Below are 20,669 nucleotides of genomic sequence, written 5' to 3'. Positions count from 1 at the left end.
ATGATGGACTCTGGGTTGGACTACATCGAGCTGCTGCAACACGAAGTCAACAAGAACCCAGATGTGAGTCGGTTACAGAAGCCAACAGTTCCATGATCCTTCAGACCGAAACATTTTGAAACCTCGTTTTTCTTCCTCTCTTCTGTTTTAAGAATTTACATCTTGCAGAACAAGAAAAGGATTTGTTTCAGTTTCTTTTCTGACTCTCGTTTAAAACCTTCCTGTTGTTAAGGAAAACATGAATATTATTTACGTTTCCCAACAGTCTCCACTGCGGTCAGTCCAGTCCGTGATCTCTTCTTCCTCAGCAGTGACTCTAGAATGTGGTTTTCCTCTTTCAGGGTGAGAAATCCCTGGACATCCCAGGAAAAGATATGTACTTGAAGGCATCAGGTGTTGCTCTGAAATCTGCACTGGCCTGGATGGACGATTCTTTTCTATGGTACAGAATTAGTGCCAAAATTAGGACTATTGTGCATCCAGCAGTGGCTACTTCTTTAGCACTGGAGGCTATATTAACTCTGATTTAGGATAATGAAAGGCTGGCACTGGGAACTGAGTACTTTTAGCATTAACTTTGGAAAGGCTATTGAATAGCATGTGTAGGCTGATCACCCTATAGGCTGACTACTTCTACACCAACAGCAGAATATTTAAAACTTGGTTATAAAGTGGGAGACCTTCCCAATGGGCTACATTCCAGGTGGATCTGACCCCCGAGGAGTTGAAGTCTTCATGTAACCTCTTGTGATCAGTTTGTGAACGACGGTTCCTGATGCAGATCACTGCTTCATCCTGTAACTTCCTCCAGATTCCTGGGAGGATTTGTCCTGATTTTCTCCTCTGCAGGACAAATATGCAAACTTACCATTTTCAAATGCCATGGACATCTTTGGTCCTCAGATACTTTTCTGTTTGCTCCTTCAGGATCTATACTGTTGTGTGTGTTTTTACCTTTAAATGCAGGGCTGGATGGATGGAATGGATGAAGTTCAAATGTAGCTGATGACATGAAACAGAAAATATTTTGGCTTCAGAATTCATTATAGAATATAAAGCACTTTAGCAGATAAGTTGTTTTCTGCCTGAATGTTTTGGATGGAACTAATTGGTTTTGTGTCACCAGGAGGGTGTTTACTGTGCAGATGTTCATGTTCCTCTCCGTCCTCAGAGGCTGTTGGATGTGGTGAAGGACGAGGACCAGGAGGAGGCCCCTCCACCCTGCAGGACCCTCCTGGCTCCCTGCTCCATCCCCCGGAGCCTGGTGATCTCCCCCAGCCTCGGAGGAACACCGGTCACCCCCCAGCTGACTGAGGTGAACCTGGGAAGAAGCAATGCCAATAGTTAATGGCCTAACAGAGAGAAACAAACACACAGAGAGATCTCAGGTGATCTCCGACTCCCACTGGACTTTCTGTTGCTCCATGGCAGTTGTTCTGTCTTTTGGATTCCCCTCCATGTTTCCATCATCTTGCTGTCTGATTGGCTACAGACTGCATTCTCATCCGTCCTAAGGGGACTCCACACCCCCAGCAATATCAGGCCAAGACAATCCAATGTGTTGAATACCCCAAACTTTAGATCAGAGCAGTCCAGATCATTCTGAACAATTGGCATAAAAATCATGTGAACTATAACCATAGTAGTTCCAAAACTATAAAACACACAATTGCATGATTACATTAATCATCTACTATGGTTTTAACTGACCTTTGGCAAGTTGTTCCAATCGCTGGGTGCAGCAAAAATGAAACAATGATTGACCTAATGATGGACGAACTCTTGGAACCATGGTTCTGATGAATTTATCAGAACGTCAAATGTAATTGATGTTCCAAGTATTGATGAGTGAGCGAAAGTATGGAGGGGTTTTGCCAGCGATAGTTTTATAGATGATTTTGTACTAATTTATTAACCAGTGTGAATGGAGCAATGGCCAGTTCACAAAAGAGCACAGATGACATGGTGAGTATTAAAAAGGGGCAGCTGTAACGAAACGAATCGCAGTAATCAGTAGCGCATGGCTGTACCCAAATCCTGTGGAGCTACTTGATCTTAACGTTTAACTGTCTCCGTCATGAGGGACCACTTGGTGAGCGGCAGCAGGGCTGATCAGGTTCCTCTGTTTTCCCTCAGAGCCTGAGGAGGATCCTCTTTGGGGGAACGTTTCACGTCTTCAACTACGAGTGGAGGAAGTCTTTCTTCCAGTTCAGAGAACCAGACTCTGAGCTGTCGTACATCCTGGAGGCCGACAGAGTGAGGAACCCATGCAGACCAAAGCGTCTTTGGTTGCTCAAAGCTGAAGTTTAGCTGGTTGAACCTGAACTTTCACCAAAACCAACTAATTGCCGTTGACCCAGAAATAAGTTGGATCCAGACCAAAACTCAAACTAGATCTGAGTTCTGTTGAGTTTTGGTCGGTTGGACATGTACAGACACCTTGTTGAGTTGTCTCACCTGCACAGGTGTGTGTTTCAGGGCGGAGCTCGCGCTATTCAGATGGTCATTCAGGCCCGCATCATCAAGTTCCTGCTGTTCAGCCAACCGGGCATCACAGACAGACGGACGGTGCACAGGTGAGGATCTTGTTTGGTGCAATGACACCTTCAACTGTAAACACAAGATCACATGACAAGATCATGACACCTGAACCATGAGTGGCAGCAGAGAGATATCAGATTCATTTTCAATAATAACTCTAGTATCCTAAGAGAAAATAACGTGGTACCCAGATGGGTTTGGCTGGTATCAGAACCAACTCACCAGTTGATGAGCAGAAAGTTATTACACAAAGTCATCTGCAGAGTTAGCAAAACTCAACAAATCTGTTCCACTTCCTGAATCATACAAACTGTACATACAGGAAGGTGTTTAGTTACAGATCTGACCCTTTTGAGTGTGATGTGATATATGATATGATATGATATGATATGATATGTAAGAGCAGGTTATAGCTTTGACACACGTTGGGTGGCAACATGGTGGAAGTTAGCACTTTAGCATTAGCTTCCACTAAACATCAAGTTGATGTTGCACTTGAGCATCAGCAGAACTAATATTTATGATTAGTGCTTTCGGGTTACCTTAGCTAACTTTTCAGTTAGCAGTGCCCACTGCTGGTACCACAGGGTCAGGCTGCATTCACACCAGCCACATTTAGTCCACTTTAATCGAACTCTAGTCCGTTTATCTTGAAAGTCTGATTTGTCTGGGGAGGTTTGAATTCATAATCGAACTCTGGTCCTCCTAAAAACCTCAATCTCGGTTTGATTAAGGAAAGCTCTGGTGCTGTTCCAGTGCATATGAAGCAGAAAGTGGACTACAGAACTGAGTCTACTGGTCTATCAGGTGTGAAAACACCTTCAACGTTCTCTCAGTTACCTTCAGGGTTTCATGCAGAGTGGGAACTTTGAACTTTTTCAACTCGTAAAGGTCATTCATAACTTGCTCCTTATCAAGCAACCATGTTCCTCAAAGGACCATCCCAGAGTCGTCTTCTACCAGGGACAAACCGACAGAGTGGTATAAGTCTGGTATAAATTTGGGAGCCACTTCCATTGTGATATATTCTCCTGGTTTTCTATCGGAAGACTTGACGGCTGGTGCTTATCTCCAGCGGTCACTGGGCGAGAGGCAGGGGGACACGTGGACAGGTCACAGCACAATGAGCCAATCATGAATGGCCTTAACCTGGTGGACAGTAATGTCTCTCCACCAGCCTCAGTCAGCTGCAACAGAGGGACCAGGACAAGGCGCTGGCAGCTGCGCTGTCCGACAGCCTCTGGTTGGCCGGCCAGGAGGAGCGGGCCACCGTTACCCTGGTAACCGAGGACTACTGCATCACTCCTCACCTGGACTACAAGCTGGACGACTTCACGGAGAAGGTCAGTTCTGCTTCTGCATTCCTCTGTCTGCAGCACCATCCTCCATTTTAACCCTATGTCTGATTCTTCCAGCTGCAGCTGTTCACCTTCGACAGGAAGGACGACGTCTGGAAGTTCATCCTGGACCACATTCAGTGTGTGAGTAGACCCAGAGATCAGCTCTGATGTGTGAACCTGGGTTCGTACAGAATCTAAACCTGGAAGGATTTTTTGGTTGAACTGAGATGAACATCAAGGTTTGGGGAAACCTATGTTTTAAATCTGTGTTTGCAGTTTAAAGCAGAGGGGAGTCATGGAGTCATCCTGTTCCTGTACAGCCTCATCTGCTCCCGGACAGTCGACAGGTAACGCTCCCAAACCTCCAGGTGGTCCAAACAGACACCGTACACCAGCAGGGGGCAGTAAGACCTCTGGTTTGACTCCAGAGACTTTCTTCTTCCTTCCATGCAGGCTCAGAGACGATCTGAGCTCCAACACCTCCCATCTGCTGCACCTCAGCCTGGGAAACTTTGTGTGTCAACAGGTAAGATTCTCAAATTTTTATTTGTCTTTTTCCATTAAGCAGATTTATTTTCAGAATGTCAATTTGTGCAATTCTGTTGTCAATAGAAATGCAGCTAGTGATTTAGACTGCTTTCATAATTTTATAATTATCATTTTCAACCATTGTTTACGTCCAGATTTACTGCGTCTGACTTCTTAGGTGACCCAGATGAACTTGACTTGTGGATAACAACAAACGACGAGTTTTGTTGTTTTGTTATTCTGGTCAGTTCCAGAATAACAAATTCTGGAACCGTGTTGTTCCGGTCTGTTCCTGCTAACTCCCAGTTCTGTTGGACTCCCTGGACTCAGGCCTTGTCAGATAAAGATCCTGAGCAGCAGATGAGTGTTGATGGTTTCTGTATCTCTGCAGGCTCTACTGAACCTGCTGCTGACGGGCCGAGCCAGTCCTCACGTCTTCAACGGGACGCTGCAGTTTGGGGAGGACGGCCAGCCTCTGGAGCGCCCCCTGCTGGGAGTCCTGTCCCGTAGTGATGTGGGTTACCTGCACTGGAGCCGGGAACAGATGGAGCGAGGCGGGTTGCCTCAGGTAGCCAGTTCTTTACCCGACTGTTATGGAAACAACAAACCAAGTTTCACCTGCATGCATCCTCCCAACCTGCAGAGGCAGTATAACGTTATTCTGAGGTGTTTTGAGGTCTGTTTGACACCATAACAGCTAATGCTAAGTTAGCAACTCCAGCCCTTGCATCCTAGTTTAAGGCCAAGACACATTTGGGTCAATGTGGCTATGCAGACAGCTAGCGATTCCTTATGAAGCTTCTCCGCCTGTCCAACTAATCTGATGGGAATGTCATGAGCAAGACAGGAAGTGAGACACAGAGGCTAAATAAAACACATCCGCTTTGAGGGAACATACAAACTAAAACCTTTCACTCATAAAAAGGCAGAGTACTTACCCCTAGGGTTAGGGTTAGGATAACCTACCCTGCGTTCAGATCCATGTCTGAAGGACAGCAGAACCCAGACCTGCAGCTGAAGATCCTCATTTCATTTTGTCAGAATCAGAATCAGCTTTATGTCATCGTACAGAAGCAACAACAAAAATACAAACAATATAAGACGTTAGTAGACGGGTAGACAGGTTAGTAGACGGGTAGACAGGTTAGTAGACGTGTAGACAGGTTAGTAGACGGGTAGACAGGTTAGTAGACGGGTAGACAGGTTAGTAGACGGGTAGACAGGTTAGTAGACGCGAGCCTCATAATGCAGCCATCATGGGAGTGCTGCCCTTTTGTCAGATGAGAAAAAAGTTTCAAAAGTTGAAAATTTATATGACAAAAACTCTGAAATTTTAGATTATTCTGAAAAATGTTACAGAATAAGATTAAATATTTTGAATTTTTGGAAAATTTCTGAGTTTCAAAAGCCAACATTTTTTTAATTTTTGAAACTCAGAAAATTTCCAAGTTTTTTCTGAAAAAAATTCTGAGTCGTCTCAAACTTTCAGAGTTTTTTTCTTTTGGCTGAAATGTTCTCATTTTCTTTCTGTGATGACTCCAATACGCCGTCGTGTGACGTATTCGGTTGTTCGTTTTAAGGTGAAAAACTGATTCATATTTGAGTCTGAATTCTTTCGGATGTTCCCCGTTTAGTTTCTCGTTGTTCCTGCAGGTGGGCAGCATGCTGAAGACCCCCCGGTTCCCGGTCTGGGTCTGCTGCATCAACAGCAGCTACTCGGTTCTGTTCAGCCTGAACCGGTCCCTGCTGTCCGACTGGAGGATGGAGCACCAGTTCCAGCTCTTCTACTGCAATGGCCAGAACTCCCAGAGATCCACGGCACGCCTCACCGTAGGTGAGCGCCGCCGCCCCTCATTCAGCTCCTGTAAGCCTCTTCAGGTCCAAAAAGGTTCTGGTTCTCCTGCAGATACTCACTCCCACCACTGGGAGGCGCCGCCCGCAGAGGCAGACCCGGAGAAACGGTTCCCGTCACTGGAGATGACCATCAGGACGAAGTGGGACGGCGCCGCCATCGACTGGAACGGGACCGACCCGTTCTACTGAGCATAAAACAAGGCGGGCTATGGCTCCCCCTGCTGGTGGAGACATGGATATAAAATCTGTACGAATTATTTTAAACTGAATACAAATAAAATTAATATTTTGATGCTTTAATCTGAGCCAAAGACAAATTCTCCTTTGTGTTCTGAACAAAAACAGTTGAAATCTCCAAATCTGCTTCTAATCATCTTAAAGCTGAACTGACCCCACCCCCAAATGCTAGACTAGTAAAGTGGGCGGAGCCAAGACACAATAAAATATTATTTATTAAAACTGTTATGAGAGACATAAAGTGTGAAAAGATCGATCTTCACCTCCTCCCCATTAGTGTCTGAAGAAATGGACCAAAAACAACCAATCAGAGCCAGGAGGGGGGGCTTGGTGCTGTTAATCAACCTCAGGTACTCCCTGCTAAATGTGCTAATGGTGGAGAAACAATTTACTGCTACAGAAAAACTGTTTCATCTGTGCATGCTAACAAGCTTTATGGTTCACAACATGCATTGCTAGCTGAAATGTAGCAGAGAGCAAACTGAGGAGGTGATTAACAGCATTAAGCCCCGCCTCCTGGATGTAATTGGTTGTTTCTAGTTAGCACTGGGAGAAGGCAAAGGAGCTTTATTTTTTTCAGATTATCTGTCTGAAATTCTGTCACATGTTGACAGTATTTTTTATAAAATGACGTACTGCAGCTTTAAGAACCGACTTACACAGTTTACCTGCAAGAAAAGCTGAGTTTAGGGCTGCACAGTGGCGCAGTTGGTAGAGTTGTTGCCTTGCAGCAAGAAGGTTCTGGGTTCGATTCCCAGCCCCAGTCTTTCTGCATGGAGTTTGCTTGTTCTCCCTGTGCATGGTGGGTTTTCTCCAGGTACTCCGGTTTCCTTCCACAGTCCAAAAACATGTCAGGTTAATTGGCCTCTCCAAATTGCCCCTAGGTGTGAGTGTGTGTGTGCATGGTTGTTTGTCTCTGTGTTGCCTGGCAACCTGTCCAGGTGACCCCGCCTCTCGCCCGGAACGATAGCTGGAGAGGCACCAGCAACCCTCCCGACCCGACGAAGGGAAAATGGATGGATGGATGACAAGCTGAGTTTATTTTCTCTTTGTTTTCAACTTCAACATTTTCTCCATTTGAGAGTCCAAGAATTTTGAGAGTCCCTTAATGTTCAAATAAACAGTAAACAACAATAAAATGTTCTTAATAACCACACGGGTCGGGTCGGGTCTCACACCATCCCGCTCCACCGCAGCGAGGTGTAGCGGACCGGGCCGTCCGGCGCCGGCGAACACAGAAGAACCGTCTTCTTGACATTGGAGCCGAGCCGGGCCACACAGAGGACGTCCAGCAGGCAGATGGACTCGTCCAGCGCCAGGCACACGGCGATGAAGTGGGCGTGGAAACGCAGCGGGTCACCTGAGGACGAGGGGGCGGAGTCAGCTGGAGGTCAGTGGGGTCAAACAGAGGTCGGGCGCTCAGGCTCACCTGGATACACCAGGAAGTCTCCGCCAAACTTCCCTGCAGACGTCAGGAAGAAGCCCCGCCCCCGCAGGTCCCTGAACACCTGGAACCTGGCCTCCCGGCGGGGGCAGTGCTGCGCTCTGATTGGCCAGTCGGCCTCCAGGAAGGCACGGGCTTCCGGACAGTGGCTAAGCCCCGCCCTCGCCGTGCTCAGCTGCACCGCCAGCGCCGAGCGCGGGAAGCTGAAGTTCTGCTCCAGATCCAGTAGGCGGCGCTGCAGGACCTCATCTGAGCCTGGATCAGAACCTGCATCACAACCAGCACCGTTAGAACGCAGCAGGAAAAAAACGTCGCCATAGTAACGCACCTACCTGATGATGATGCCATGGCTCGAACCAACGCCGACTTCCTGTCCTCCAGAGCGAGGACGCTCTGCTCCTCGAAGCTCCTCTGCTGCTCCTCTGCATAATGCTCCTGCAGCTCCCCGCCTGCTACTTCCTGATGACAACAAAACAAACGCACCCTCAGCAGAAACCCCGCCGCTTCCTGATGACAACAAAACAAACGCACCCTCAACAGAAACCGCATCACTTCCTGATGACAACAAAACAAACGCACCCTCAGCAGAAACCGCATCACTTCCTGATGACAACAAAACAAACGCACCCTCAGCAGAAACCCCGCCGCTTCCTGATGACAACAAAACAAACGCACCCTCAGCAGAAACCCCGCCGCTTCCTGATGACAACAAAACAAACGCACCCTCAGCAGAAACCCCGCCGCTTCCTGATGACAACAAAACAAACGCACCCTCAGCAGAAACCCCGCTTCCTGATGACAACAAAACAAACGCACCCTCAGCAGAAACCGCATCACCTCCTGATGACAACAAAACAAACGCACCCTCAGCAGACACACCTCTGCATCCTAACAACAATGATGAAGCAAACGCACCTTAGTGACTTTCGTCCGAAGCCCCGCCATTTCAGAAGGTGCAATTTATACATCTAGAGACATCTTTTTGATACAAATGACCTGTTCTGTTTCCTCATCTTTGTTCTGACCCAGTGGTTACCTAGAACCTCTGACCCAGCCTGTTTGCTGACCTGGTTCCGGGCGGGCAGAGCGGCGGCACCGCGGCGTTCTGCCAGAAGCCTCTCCTCCTCCGGCAGCAGTAGCAGCGGCCGGCCCAGTCGGACGTTTTGCCGGGGGGTTCTGGGCAGCGACCCGAGCAGCGCCCCCACCAGGCCTTCGGACCTCACGGCCTTCAGGTCCTGGAGCCGCCACAGGAGGGGGGCGGAGTCACAGAGACTCAGCCCAACGACGGGGGCGTGGCTCCGTTCCTCCTGAGGCCGCAGCTCCGCCTCCATCTACAGAAACCAACCAATCAGGAACAAGGACAGAAACCAGGAGTTAGACTGAGCCTGTGATTGGTGGATTCATGTCCATCATGATGGATGGATGATGACCAACAAGGTTTTTACTCTATTTTTTAACTTTCAGACAGTAACCGTGGCAATCTGTTGTTGCCACGGTTACTGTCTGAAAGTAAAAAAATAACAATAGAGTAAAAGCAAGTCTTTCTGGATCAGTCACTGAAGAGTCTTTTGGGATGTTCAGCCTGAATTTAAACATGTATTTATTTAACTTTACTTTCTAATTTTAATGATCAGTTTGAATTTTATTTTTGTATTTCTTTATCAGGAATTTAACTTTGTTTTGCAACATTATTGTAAACTAACAAAACAGTAAAGCTATTATTTAAAGCAGTTAAAAATGGCTTAACTTAGACTAACTTAAACTTATTTAAATTAATTTCGGTCTTTATTTTTTATGGAAACTTTTCCCATAACTTTTTCAGTAAAAAGGAAAAGAGATTCTGCCCGATCTGGTTCCGGTTCCGGTCCAGGAAAACTGACTCAAATTAACTTTATGGTAAGATAAGGTTGAGGCTTTACGGTCCGGAAATGTTCTGGATCTCCAGGTGTTTGGACCAGTCAGGTTCCTTCCATGTTCTGTTCATATGAAGAACCGGTTCGGTGTGAACTCATGAACTCTGACAAGATCTACTTCATCATTACTGCCAGATGGTTCGGAACCAGAATCTGTACCAACAGCTGACATTACAAACCGTTAACAAGAACTGGTTTCCTACCTCCACGTGTTTCCAACGCTTCACGACGTGCCGTAAACTGCTCCAGCTGTAGTTCCTCTCTGCTGCCGTTAAGCCTCCGTTCCGAACCACAGCTCCCGGTACCGGTACCAGAACAGCACCGTTCTGCAGGAAGTGTCTGTAACGATCAATACAAAACACGTAGAGAGGGTCCACTCGTTCACAGCCAGCCGGCGGAGAGGGAGGAGTGTTTGAGGCAAACACGTTTGCTGGTGGGAGGAGTTCAGAAACGGCCAATCAGAGCGATCCGTGTTGATGACGTCACGACAATCCTTTGATTGCATCTTCCTATTGGTTGAAAATACAGCCAATAGGAGCAAAGTGAGGCTGAACAGGCAGCAAAATGAACCAGTTAGATCAGCGTTTCTCCACCCTGGTCCTCACCGACCCCCTGCTCTGAATGTTTTAGATGTGCCTCTATTCCAGAACAGCTGATTCAAATGATTGCATGACCACCAAGTGCTGCAGAAGCCTGTCAATCACCCAGAGATACAATCCAGGTGTGGCAGAAGGGAAATACCTAAAACATGCAGGACAGGGGGGCGCTGAGGAACCAGGATGAGAAACACTGAGTTAGATGCTGATAATTATTTTTTAAGAAGAGTTTGGCAGGTGAAGGCCAAAAAACAAGATAAGGGATACTAAAGTCATAGAAAACATTCCAGAAGGAAAAATGAAACCTGGACGAAAACTGGAAAACTTCCAATACTCCAGCTGTTCTGGTGATGTGATGGACTCAAAGCCAGGTCCGATCCAGGGTCAGAGGTCATGACTCCACATTAAAGACAATGAGCTTTAGAACAGGCTTTTATTGTGAAACACTGTACAGATGAGGCAGCCTCACCGCCTACTGCCTACGTTTCCCAGAATGCCGCTGTCGCTCAGCAAACCTAAACAACTAAGCCCCGCCCCCCAATCCAGTCCCGTTTCTGTCCAATCAGCCGCTGCTCCTGGCCGTGTCAGAGTGAAGCATGCTGGGAAGGCATCCTATGGCTTGACCTGCAGCGCCTGCAGCTCCTTCAGCAGCTGCTCCTCCTTCTGGATCTTCTCCACCTGCAGCAGACAGAGCAGCTTTCTTTAAAGGTCAGAGGTCACCATAATGGTCTGAATGTTACTCCGTATGCAGACAATATTCTGCTCTGTTTATGGATCCGTCACCTGGTTCTTCTGCAGAACTTTCCCAGATGCCTGCTGCTCCTTCAGCTCCTCGATGGCTCTCAGTTTCTGACAGAGTAATTATTTATGTCACAGATTAGATTAGAAGGTTTTAATCTCCTGATGTTTGATTTCCAGGCAGCAGATCTCAAAGCGGTCCCATTTCCTCTCACCTTGTTTAAGTTCTTGATCTTCTTGTCCATCTCCGGGTCTCCGCTGCTCGCCTCTGATTGGCTGTGGCTCACAGGTGCGGGAGCAGATTGAGGTTCAGGGTCAGGTTTGGCCTCCTGCGTCGAGATTTAAGGAGTTATCACAGATAATCAGAGACGGAGCAGCAGGACCAGGACACCTTCGCACCAATCGACTGTTTTCACTTCCGATATCTGAGGTTTGGCATCGGCTGATCCGATACAGAAAAACAGCTGAACTGCTATGTTACTGTAAAGATGCATTAAAATTCATTAAAAGTATTAATTTTGCATTAAAAGTGTTACTATTTACCAAATGACACTTCATTCATGTGCCGCACTTTGGACATCCCTGAATTAAACTGAGTAGATCCGCTCTTATAGATCTAGAACAGGGGTGGGCAATCCTGGTCCTGGAGGTCCGGAGTCCTGCAGCTCTTAATGTCTCCCTGGTCCAACACACCTGAATCCAACAGCTGAATCACCTCCCAAGTGCAGTCAGGTTCTCCAGAGTCCTGCTAACGACCTCATTATTGGACTCAGGTGTGTTGAAGCAGAGATGCATCTTAAAGTTGCAGGAGACCCTCCAGGCCTGGAGCTGCCCACCCCTGGTCTAGAACATTGCCACGGATACCTGATCTAGAATTTACTGAACCAGATGCTGATACGGGATCGGTGTGACTGATATCTGATATCAAACCGCCGTTTGGTGTCCTATTACAGGAAGTAATCACGGTGCTGCTCACCAGTTTGGCGGCTTTCTTTGCTTCTCGCTTCCTCTGGTTCTTCAAAGCCGTCTTGGAGAGGCTCTTCTCTCCTCCCGGTCCGGTCCGGAGGTTCTGAGGAGGTTCTTCCTCATGCTGAAGGACACACACTCCGTTACCACAGACATTCAGCTGCAGGCTGGATGTATTTTAACGTTTCCTCACCAATTTGGAGCTGGGAGCAGCCGGCAGGTGCCTCAGCGCGGGAGGGCGGTACGCCTGCGTGGGGGCGGCCTGGGTGGAGCCCAGCTCACTCGGCGCCGCCTGGTACCGGATGGGGCGCTCCGGAAAGATACCGTCCGGGAACGGCTGCCAGCGGACGTCCCTCAGCTCCGCGCCCTCTGCAACATCGTGCTTCTGCAGAACCGAGCCGGTGTAGTGCCAGATCTTATATCCGTTACTGACCCGCAGCCGGGGGGCGCAGGTCGCCGTGACAATGTGCTCGCCATCGGGACACCAGGAGAAAAACGTGGCGTCTGGAGCCTGAGGCGTGGACACCTGCAGGAGAGCAGACAGTAACCACAGCAAAAAAAACACCTGGATGATTTAATTCACTTATTTTAACTCATCTAACAGGAGCTAACAGACGCTAACAGGGAAAACTTAGCCAAAAATAAACAGCTAACGGAAGCTAACAGATGCTAACAGGGAAAACTTAGCCAAAAATAAACAGCTAACGGAAGCTAACAGATGCTAACAGGGAAAACTTAGCCAAAAATAAACAGCTAACGGAAGCTAACAGATGCTAACAGGGAAAACTTAGCCAAAAATAAACAGCTAACGGAAGCTAACAGATGCTAACAGGGAAAACTTAGCCAAAAATAAACAGCTAACGGAAGCTAACAGATGCTAAAAGGGAAAACTTAGCCAGAAATAAACAGCTAACAGATGCTAACAGGAAAAAAGATGCTAACAGGGAAAACTTAGCCAAAAATAAACAGCTAACGGGAGCTAACAGATGCTAACAGGGAAAACTTGGTCAAAAATAAACAGCTAACAGGAGCTAACAGAACAAACGTTATGAAATTTATGGTCATCCCAGGTCACATTTATATGTTTATGGTACAAATCTGGACTTAAGAAACCGAATGAATGTGTATATATATGTGTATATATATATATATATATATATATATAAATATATATATATATAAATTTAAATTAAGGACTTATAGGAATAAAAAGCTGAAACAAATCTGAAAGCAAGAGATGGATAAAAAAATAATTTTACACAAAGTCTATATAATTAAAATTCGAAATTAGGGCGTTAAATTTAAAGCTCTAATAATAAAACTAAAACTACAAATCGAGCATGTAATCCGTCATAGGTTAGATTCTGGGCTAATACGTCCTCGTTTTCACTCACTCTGAAACCTGCTTTTTCTTAAATAAATAAATAAAACTAATTTCCATGTGGACAGGAGGGAAACATTTGTTAAAAACGTTCCTGTTTAAAAATGAAAACATTTTCAGCTTAAAATCGTCTGCTGCATGAAATACAAACTGCAGCTTCAGTTTGTCTTTTCCAACTGTCCCAAGTTAGAAACTCAAGAATGTCCCCTGTAAAACCAGCAGCTGTCATGACCTGAGCCCTGCTGCAGGTAAACCTCTCACCTGTTTGTACTTCTTCACGTCCCAAACCTCCATCTTGCCCCTGAGGTTCCCGAACCCGGCCAGAACCAGGATGTGGCCCTGAGGACTGAGGCAGGAGGGAAATAATTCGACTGAAGCCTAAAACCTTTTTAGGCTTACAGAGCAGATTTCACCACCTGACAGCGTTTGACAGTTTTTTCATAACTGTTTCTGTTATAAGCACATTTAGCTTTGTGTTCATGAGATTGATTCTCAGCGCTAAGCCCCGCCTCCAGGCTGTGACTGGATGTATTTGGTGCATTTCTTTAGACAACAATAGCAGTTCAGGGAGGAGGTGATCATAATCTGTCACAACATTATTATTATAAACATATTTATTTTAAACGTTGCATCCTGCAGCTTTAAGGATCCAGAAACAGAATGGGTGCGATTCCCCTCCCTACCTGTAGTAGGCGGCGTTTCGCGGGCCAGTACCGAAGTCGAACACGGCTTCACACTTCAGGTTGAAGACGGTGGCTTTGGCCGGCATGAAGCCGTAAACCACGCAGAACTCCAAGGAGTTGGGGCTCCAGGCCACGTCGTAGATCGGCCCGTTCTTGGCTGCAGGAGAGTCAGATGGAGGGAGTCGGTGTTCTGGATCGGAACCGGGTTGCCTACTGAGCGCGGTTCTTACCCAACTGGACCAGAGCCGTCTCTCCGTTCACACCCAGGTAGTGCAGCGTCTGCTCGCCGTAGTACGAAGCTCCGCTTTTATCCACCTCCGTGCTCGCCGTGACCAGGACGGCAGAGGCTGTGGGGGAGACACGGGTCAGAGCCTGGTCCGGACCAGAATGGACCGGACCGGGCCGGGCTCTGGACCAGACTGGACCGGACCGGGCCGGGCTCTGGACCGGACTGCTCACCTTTCTGGTTCCACTGCATCATGACTTTATCCGCCTTGAAGAAGCTCTTGTTAGCAAGCGCCGCGCCGGGCCCGCCCAGAACCGGGTACTGGTAGAGCCGCACGAAGGACGGTGCTCCTTTACTGCCGGGGACGTAGATGGCTACCTGCAGAGGACAGACGGGGACAGATGGGGACGTGGTGAGTAAAGGTAACAAACGGCCCGGTTCAGACCCGGTTTGGTCTCACCTTGCAGGGCTGAGCTCCAGACGACACGGCGAAGTCAGAAACTTTCTGCATGTGAAGCTTGTTGGCGATGGAGTCTGAGGAAGAAAACAAGACGTTACCATGACGACGAGAAGACTGATGTCCAACAAAATTCATATAAAGAAAATGCAAAAAAATTTTCTGTCTTGTCCACCAAGTTCCCTTCCATTCTTCGCTTGTGGCAAAGGTGTAAAAAGGTCATTTCAAGGGCCACAAATGGCCCGTGGGCCACACTTTGGACAACCCTGACCTACTGGGTTCCTGTAAGGACAACCACTAACTGACTGCTAACCAAGTTTTATTTTTAATGAAAATCAATAAAATAAAATTTAAAGGTAGAAAAACAACAATTTTTTTAACTGAAATAAAAATAAAAACAAGACTAAATCTGACGAAACTGAATTAATGGGAAAAAGTTCTTAGTTTGCGTCTCTTTGGAGTATCAGGGATTTAGGAGACTCTTGCTGTGCCGGGTTCTGCCAGCAGATGGCGGTACGCAAGTCAGGTCATAAAATGAAATAAAGCAGAAAGTTTCTCACTGAAGTCATTGTTCTCAAAGAAGTGCAGCTCGTTGTTGACACTCCTCACGCAGACCTTCTCGTCTTCAGTCCACCTGGGACACCTGGACACAACGACAGACATGAAACCCAATCGATCGATCGGAAACACGGATCCACCCAGAAAACTAGCTGACCCCACTGGTAGCAGCCCATCATAACACATTAAAAATTCACAGGAAATTTGAAAATCTGACTGTTTATTAATGTATATGTAAAGGTTTCAGCAGGTAAATAGCTGTCTGTGATTGGCTGCTGGTGAGGCAGCAAATCATATCTGAACACGAATGGAGCGAGCAAACATGTTGCGAAGTAAACGCCACACATCGTTCTTTCGTCACAAAGACGTGAGCCCTCACACCAGCCTCACTGCACACTCCGGTTAGTGGCACAAATATGTCATACGCAGAAGGTTGCTAGCATCCAAGCTTTCAGGAGAAACGTTTATTTTTGTATTGTGGTTTTATTGGATGAGGATGTTAGCATCTTGTCAGATAGTGATTAAATATTGACCCCTGACCTCAGACTCCCTTTCACCAAGGATGCTGTTTAACCCGTCTTTGCTATCAGTGTTACTTAGGGCCGGACAATAAATTAATAATATATTATTATGATCAGTATCAATAGAATCTGATCAAATATTCACTGAGCTCTGATCCAGAACCGCACAGAATTCTGGGGGATGAAGGCAGAGGAAAGACTTTAGCTCAGCCTCTCACAGCTAAGCTAAGCTAGGTTGGTGGAATCAACTAACTCGCTCACTCTTTGGTTGCCTAGCAACAACCTGTGGAGTAATTTGCGCATCGCCTCACAACTGCTTAAAAATAAAAAAAACAACAAGGATAAAAGAGGAAATCACAAGTCACCAGTTTGGTAGTTTTGACATATAAAACAACTAATCAATAATTATCAAAATCAACTGATATGAAATTGTTATATTGTGATACATTTTTTTTGTCCATTTTGTCCAGCTGGAATCTCACTGGTGGGTAAAAACAACTATTTAAAATAAACAAACAATGCTCAGCCTGGTGGGAGCAAATAAAGCCTGGCAGCCTGCCAGGCTGATGATACTGTGGAGGGAAACCATGAGCCAATCAGAATGTATGCAGAGTGTACTGGACCAACCAGGAGTCGACTTTCTTCTGGTACAGAGCTTTGACCAGTCGGCCGCTCGGTAACTCCCACAGCTGCAGGTTGGCGTCCCCCTGAGGACTGTCCTGAGTCTCTGCAGGACAGACAGACAGACAGCGTCTCAGTGACTTCCTGGACGTTTCCTCCAACATCTCTAGGTCGTCTCTTACTGGTGTACGGTTGCCAGGTGACCAGGATGTTGTTGAGGGGAGAGAACTCCAGCAGAGCTGTTTTTGGGAGGTCAAAGGTGGACACCACAGATCCGTCCGCACACTTCACCACGGAGACGCTGGAGGACAGAAAGACAAGCTGTCAACAAGCCGCCATGTTGCTGCGTTGAGACAAGCAATTAAAAACCAACCAGACTCAACTGAAATCTGGAACAAGTACAAAATTACAAATACATGGATGAAAAGAACACAAAAGACTTTAAGCATGATTAGGAAAAATATGAAAGCTCCTCAATCTACATCTAGGGCTTTAAAACTTTGGGATATAATGGATTTTTTTACCAGGGAAACATGTTTCAGGATTTCGAATCTGGCAAAATAAGAATTTAATTTTTATTGATGACTTGTTTGAAGGGGAGATTTTGAAATCATTTGGTCAGATTCAGGAGAAGTATGGGTTGACTGCATCTGGTTTTTACAGGTTTCTGCAGCTGAGAAGTTACCTGATGTCCCATACTGAATGGTGTCTTCTTAAATCACGACCTACTGATTTAGAAATGTTCTTCATAAAGGTCACTAAAGAAAAAAAATCTGATAAAACTGTGTCAAATAAATGTTTACAGTCACGTCTGTCGGATTTGTCTCCTGGGATAAAGGAAAGGTGGGAACTGTGTGTGAAAATGGACATAAACTAACAGCCCAACATGGAAAGAATTTTATTGGAAAGTGATCGTTAGATATTTCAAAACACCATGTAGTTTTTCAAAATTTGATCAAGCTAAATTAAATTTGTGCTGGAGACAATGTGGACTAGTTGGACATCACACTCAAATCTTTTGGGATTGTCGAAAGATTAAAACATTTTGGGAAGGAATTTGACAGGAAATTTCAAATATTTTATGTTTATATTGAATGGAACCCCTTGTCTTTGTTCTGGGAGTGATTTGTTAAGTAAAGAAAAACGGTACGTGTTTGGAATCCTTGTACTCAGAGCCAAAAATATGATAACAGTATGTTGGTATAAAACTTTACCCCCTACTATCAATCAATGGAAAGAGAGAATGGTGAGCGTTTATACAATGGAGAAAATAACAGCAAAACTAAACATGTCCGTTGATTTATTTAAGAAAAGGTGGAGCCCTTTGATGGCATACTTGAGATTGACATGGTAGCAAGTAAAATAAATGTAAATATGCAGGTATACTGTGTGTGTATGTCTGACATGTCTCTGTTAAGATGCAGACAGGAACTCACTCACTCTTGAGGAAGATCTTCCCTTGATTTCATGTTTGTAACCGTTTTTTTTTAATACTCCGCTGATCCGTGGAGAAAAGACTCTTTGGGATTTCAGCTCGCCGAATCGTTCAGATGTTCTTGTTCAACTGATTTGTTTGGTTGTACTAGAAATTGATGTTTGTGACTTAATGTGCTAAATATTGAATTTAAATGCAGAACTAATAAAATAAAGTCCTGTTGAAAAAAACAACAACCTGTGTCCGTTGCACCATCCTATGAGAGTCCCGTCCTTGCTGAAGGTGAGGTACCTGCTGGGCCGGCTGTCCCTGAGAGACACAGAGACGAGGTCACAAAAGGTCACAGGAAGCTGTTTGATTACAGAGGGGAGGAGGACACCTCTGGAAGGACGAGTACTGCTCACACCGCGGGGGTCCGCACAGCAACGACGTCCCGTCTGATTCACACACTGAAACAAAAACACGGTGAAGCTGCAGCAGGAAGCGACACTCTGACTGCAGGAGTATTTCTGACTGTATGTATGTTTACAGGAAAGCCGTGTTTTGTGATTATTTTAGACATTTTATGGTAGAGAAGCAAGACACATCAGCACTAGCATCCGTATCAGTCGCCAATAGTAATTTTTTAACATACCAATATCGGACTGATAAATACAAATTCAATCAAAACCAACAACCAATATTTATTTCCATCTTGTTGCAATCTGTTTCTGGTGTTTTTTATTCCTTAAAGGTGTCAAAACAATAGAGAAATGTACAATATCGGCAAATATCATAAATATCGGGTGCATTTCTATTTTTAGCACTGATTACTGATTGATTATATTAACCCCTGTGTCTTTGGTTGGATTCCTAATTGTCTCTAACCCTAATTGTGGCGTTCACAGACAAAACATGGAGACAACCGGCCTGAGTTTATGACTTTAATCATTAAGTTGATTTCTGAAAACTTAAAATAAATCACAACTATAAATATTACTCCAGTAGATGCTCTTGATCGTCCCAAAATCCTTGTCTAAAATCATACAAACACAATTCCAATAACTTTATCTAAAGTCACTGCGTTGAATGCCATTCAGCTCTGCTCTAATTTAAATGATTATTAACTATCAAGTGATAAATCCATTAGATACAATTAAAGTAAAGTCATTTTCTGAACTGAACATGAGGATTTAAAAATTTCGGCATAAACACAGAAACCCAGACAGCGGCGGAAACAGTTGATCTTTATGGTGTTGTGGAGGTCTCTTGAACCTGCAGAGCTCAGACAGCAGCCCTTGGTGTGGTTTATTGATTCCCGTTGTTTTATTGAAGATGTTTAGGATTATTTAAATCAAGCCGAATGACGCAGCTCATTCTGCTGCCGTTGTTGAGGTCAGAGTTCAGTTGCCGGAGTTTCAATATTTCAACCGAACGGATGTTAAACTGACGCTGAATAGATTTCCTACGGAGTCTGGTTAAATGTTGGTTAATAAAAAAGAACAACGCTTCACCTTAGAGTCTGACTCTATCAATAACGTCACACACTGAATAAACAAATAACCAACGAGAGGAAAACGTCACAAAACACAGAGATTTAACTTGGAATTACCTGCGAGCAAGGGAATGGGGGGCGCCATGTTTACATGTGCCGGAAGAAGAAGGGAGTTACTCGGAAATGCGTGACTGGGAGAGGAGGCGGGACTTCCAGTGCCACATCAGCATAACACGTCTGGTTCTCTTTAAAAATATAACTATGACAGCAGAGTTTATCATTTTAAATATAACATAAAACCTACTATTTTCGTTTTAAGATTAAATGTGTGCCTTTGATTACCAAAAAATCAGTTTTCTTAACGCTGAACAACTTATTAAAGTTGAATGAGGGTCAAGATGCTGTGAACTACACAAAACTAACACAACTTCCGTTTTCAAAATAAGAGTTAGCAGCTATGGATTGCAATAAGTGGATTTATGGGACATTATAGCTGACATTAAATGACCGAAATTAAATGACAACAACAAGCAAGGCTGGGAGTAAATAAGACTGTCCTCTTCCCACTCCTTTTCGCGCTAATATGTATAATAGCTCACACACACACACACACACACACACACACACACACACACACACACCCACACACACACACACACACACACACATATTGTTAATGTATTGTTACTCTTACTTGAGTTGGATTTCTGGATACTCTGCTCAACACAATTATAATTGTATATATATACAAAAATGTGGGTGGCACAGACACCTGTGGTTTATGTTAAAGTGAGACTTTTTGTATATCATTTTTGTTGTTCTGTTATTTTCTACCTCCTGAGCCATTTGGAGATTGTAAATATCTCCAAATGGCATACATGATTAATTGAAGTACTTTACTCTGTTCTAATATACAACATATATGCATTGGCTACTTGAAGTATAAGTTTGATACATTTTTATTTTTGTGCGATAGCTACTTTTTACGCTTACTTGATTAAAAATATGTTGAAGTTGAGCTACTCTTCCTTGAAAACATTTTCAATGCACTCTACCCTAAGACAATTTGAGTTTTAAACTTTCAAATGGAGCAAAAGGGGTCATTTTATTCTGAAGGAACGCACCGGAAGTCCGAATTTGGTGTTCACACCCTTCA

The 20,669-nt window shown here is 45.1% G+C and overlaps 3 protein-coding genes across 3 annotated transcripts; 1 reads left to right on the top strand and 2 right to left on the bottom strand.

Annotated features, from left to right (window-relative positions):
* Positions 1-6,580, top strand: mindy4b (MINDY family member 4B). The gene is made up of 11 exons (XM_014981026.2): positions 1-63; positions 1,172-1,315; positions 2,137-2,256; positions 2,479-2,576; positions 3,719-3,884; positions 3,957-4,022; positions 4,158-4,228; positions 4,335-4,407; positions 4,801-4,977; positions 6,063-6,243; positions 6,316-6,580. Exons 1-11 carry the CDS (start codon positions 1-3, stop codon positions 6,450-6,452), a joined length of 1,296 nt encoding a protein of 431 aa, XP_014836512.2. The 3' UTR covers positions 6,453-6,580.
* A 941-nt stretch (positions 6,581-7,521) lies between these two features.
* tsen34 (TSEN34 tRNA splicing endonuclease subunit) lies at positions 7,522-10,274 on the bottom strand. The gene is made up of 5 exons (XM_014981028.2): positions 10,061-10,274; positions 9,012-9,275; positions 8,277-8,403; positions 7,930-8,211; positions 7,522-7,860 (listed from the first exon to the last, which is right to left on the bottom strand). The coding sequence occupies exons 2-5, from the start codon at positions 9,273-9,275 to the stop codon at positions 7,673-7,675; spliced, it is 861 nt and encodes a 286-aa protein (XP_014836514.2). The 5' UTR covers positions 10,061-10,274; the 3' UTR covers positions 7,522-7,672.
* A 597-nt stretch (positions 10,275-10,871) lies between these two features.
* eif2a (eukaryotic translation initiation factor 2A) lies at positions 10,872-19,717 on the bottom strand. The gene is made up of 16 exons (XM_014981023.2): positions 19,631-19,717; positions 18,419-18,488; positions 18,277-18,348; positions 16,787-16,905; positions 16,611-16,710; positions 15,465-15,547; positions 14,908-14,981; positions 14,681-14,825; positions 14,452-14,568; positions 14,222-14,378; positions 13,800-13,884; positions 12,351-12,683; positions 12,168-12,281; positions 11,407-11,520; positions 11,237-11,302; positions 10,872-11,131 (listed from the first exon to the last, which is right to left on the bottom strand). The coding sequence occupies exons 1-16, from the start codon at positions 19,656-19,658 to the stop codon at positions 11,066-11,068; spliced, it is 1,743 nt and encodes a 580-aa protein (XP_014836509.2). The 5' UTR covers positions 19,659-19,717; the 3' UTR covers positions 10,872-11,065.
* Between the last annotated feature and the right edge of the window lie 952 nt (positions 19,718-20,669).

Source organism: Poecilia mexicana, unplaced genomic scaffold, assembly GCF_051168715.1.
Source record: "Poecilia mexicana isolate PSO_F unplaced genomic scaffold, ASM5116871v1 scaffold_13, whole genome shotgun sequence".
In the NCBI taxonomy this organism is placed as follows: domain Eukaryota; kingdom Metazoa; phylum Chordata; class Actinopteri; order Cyprinodontiformes; family Poeciliidae; genus Poecilia; species Poecilia mexicana.
Note: the sequence above shows the minus strand (reverse complement) of the source record. Positions and strands in the feature narration are given on the sequence as shown.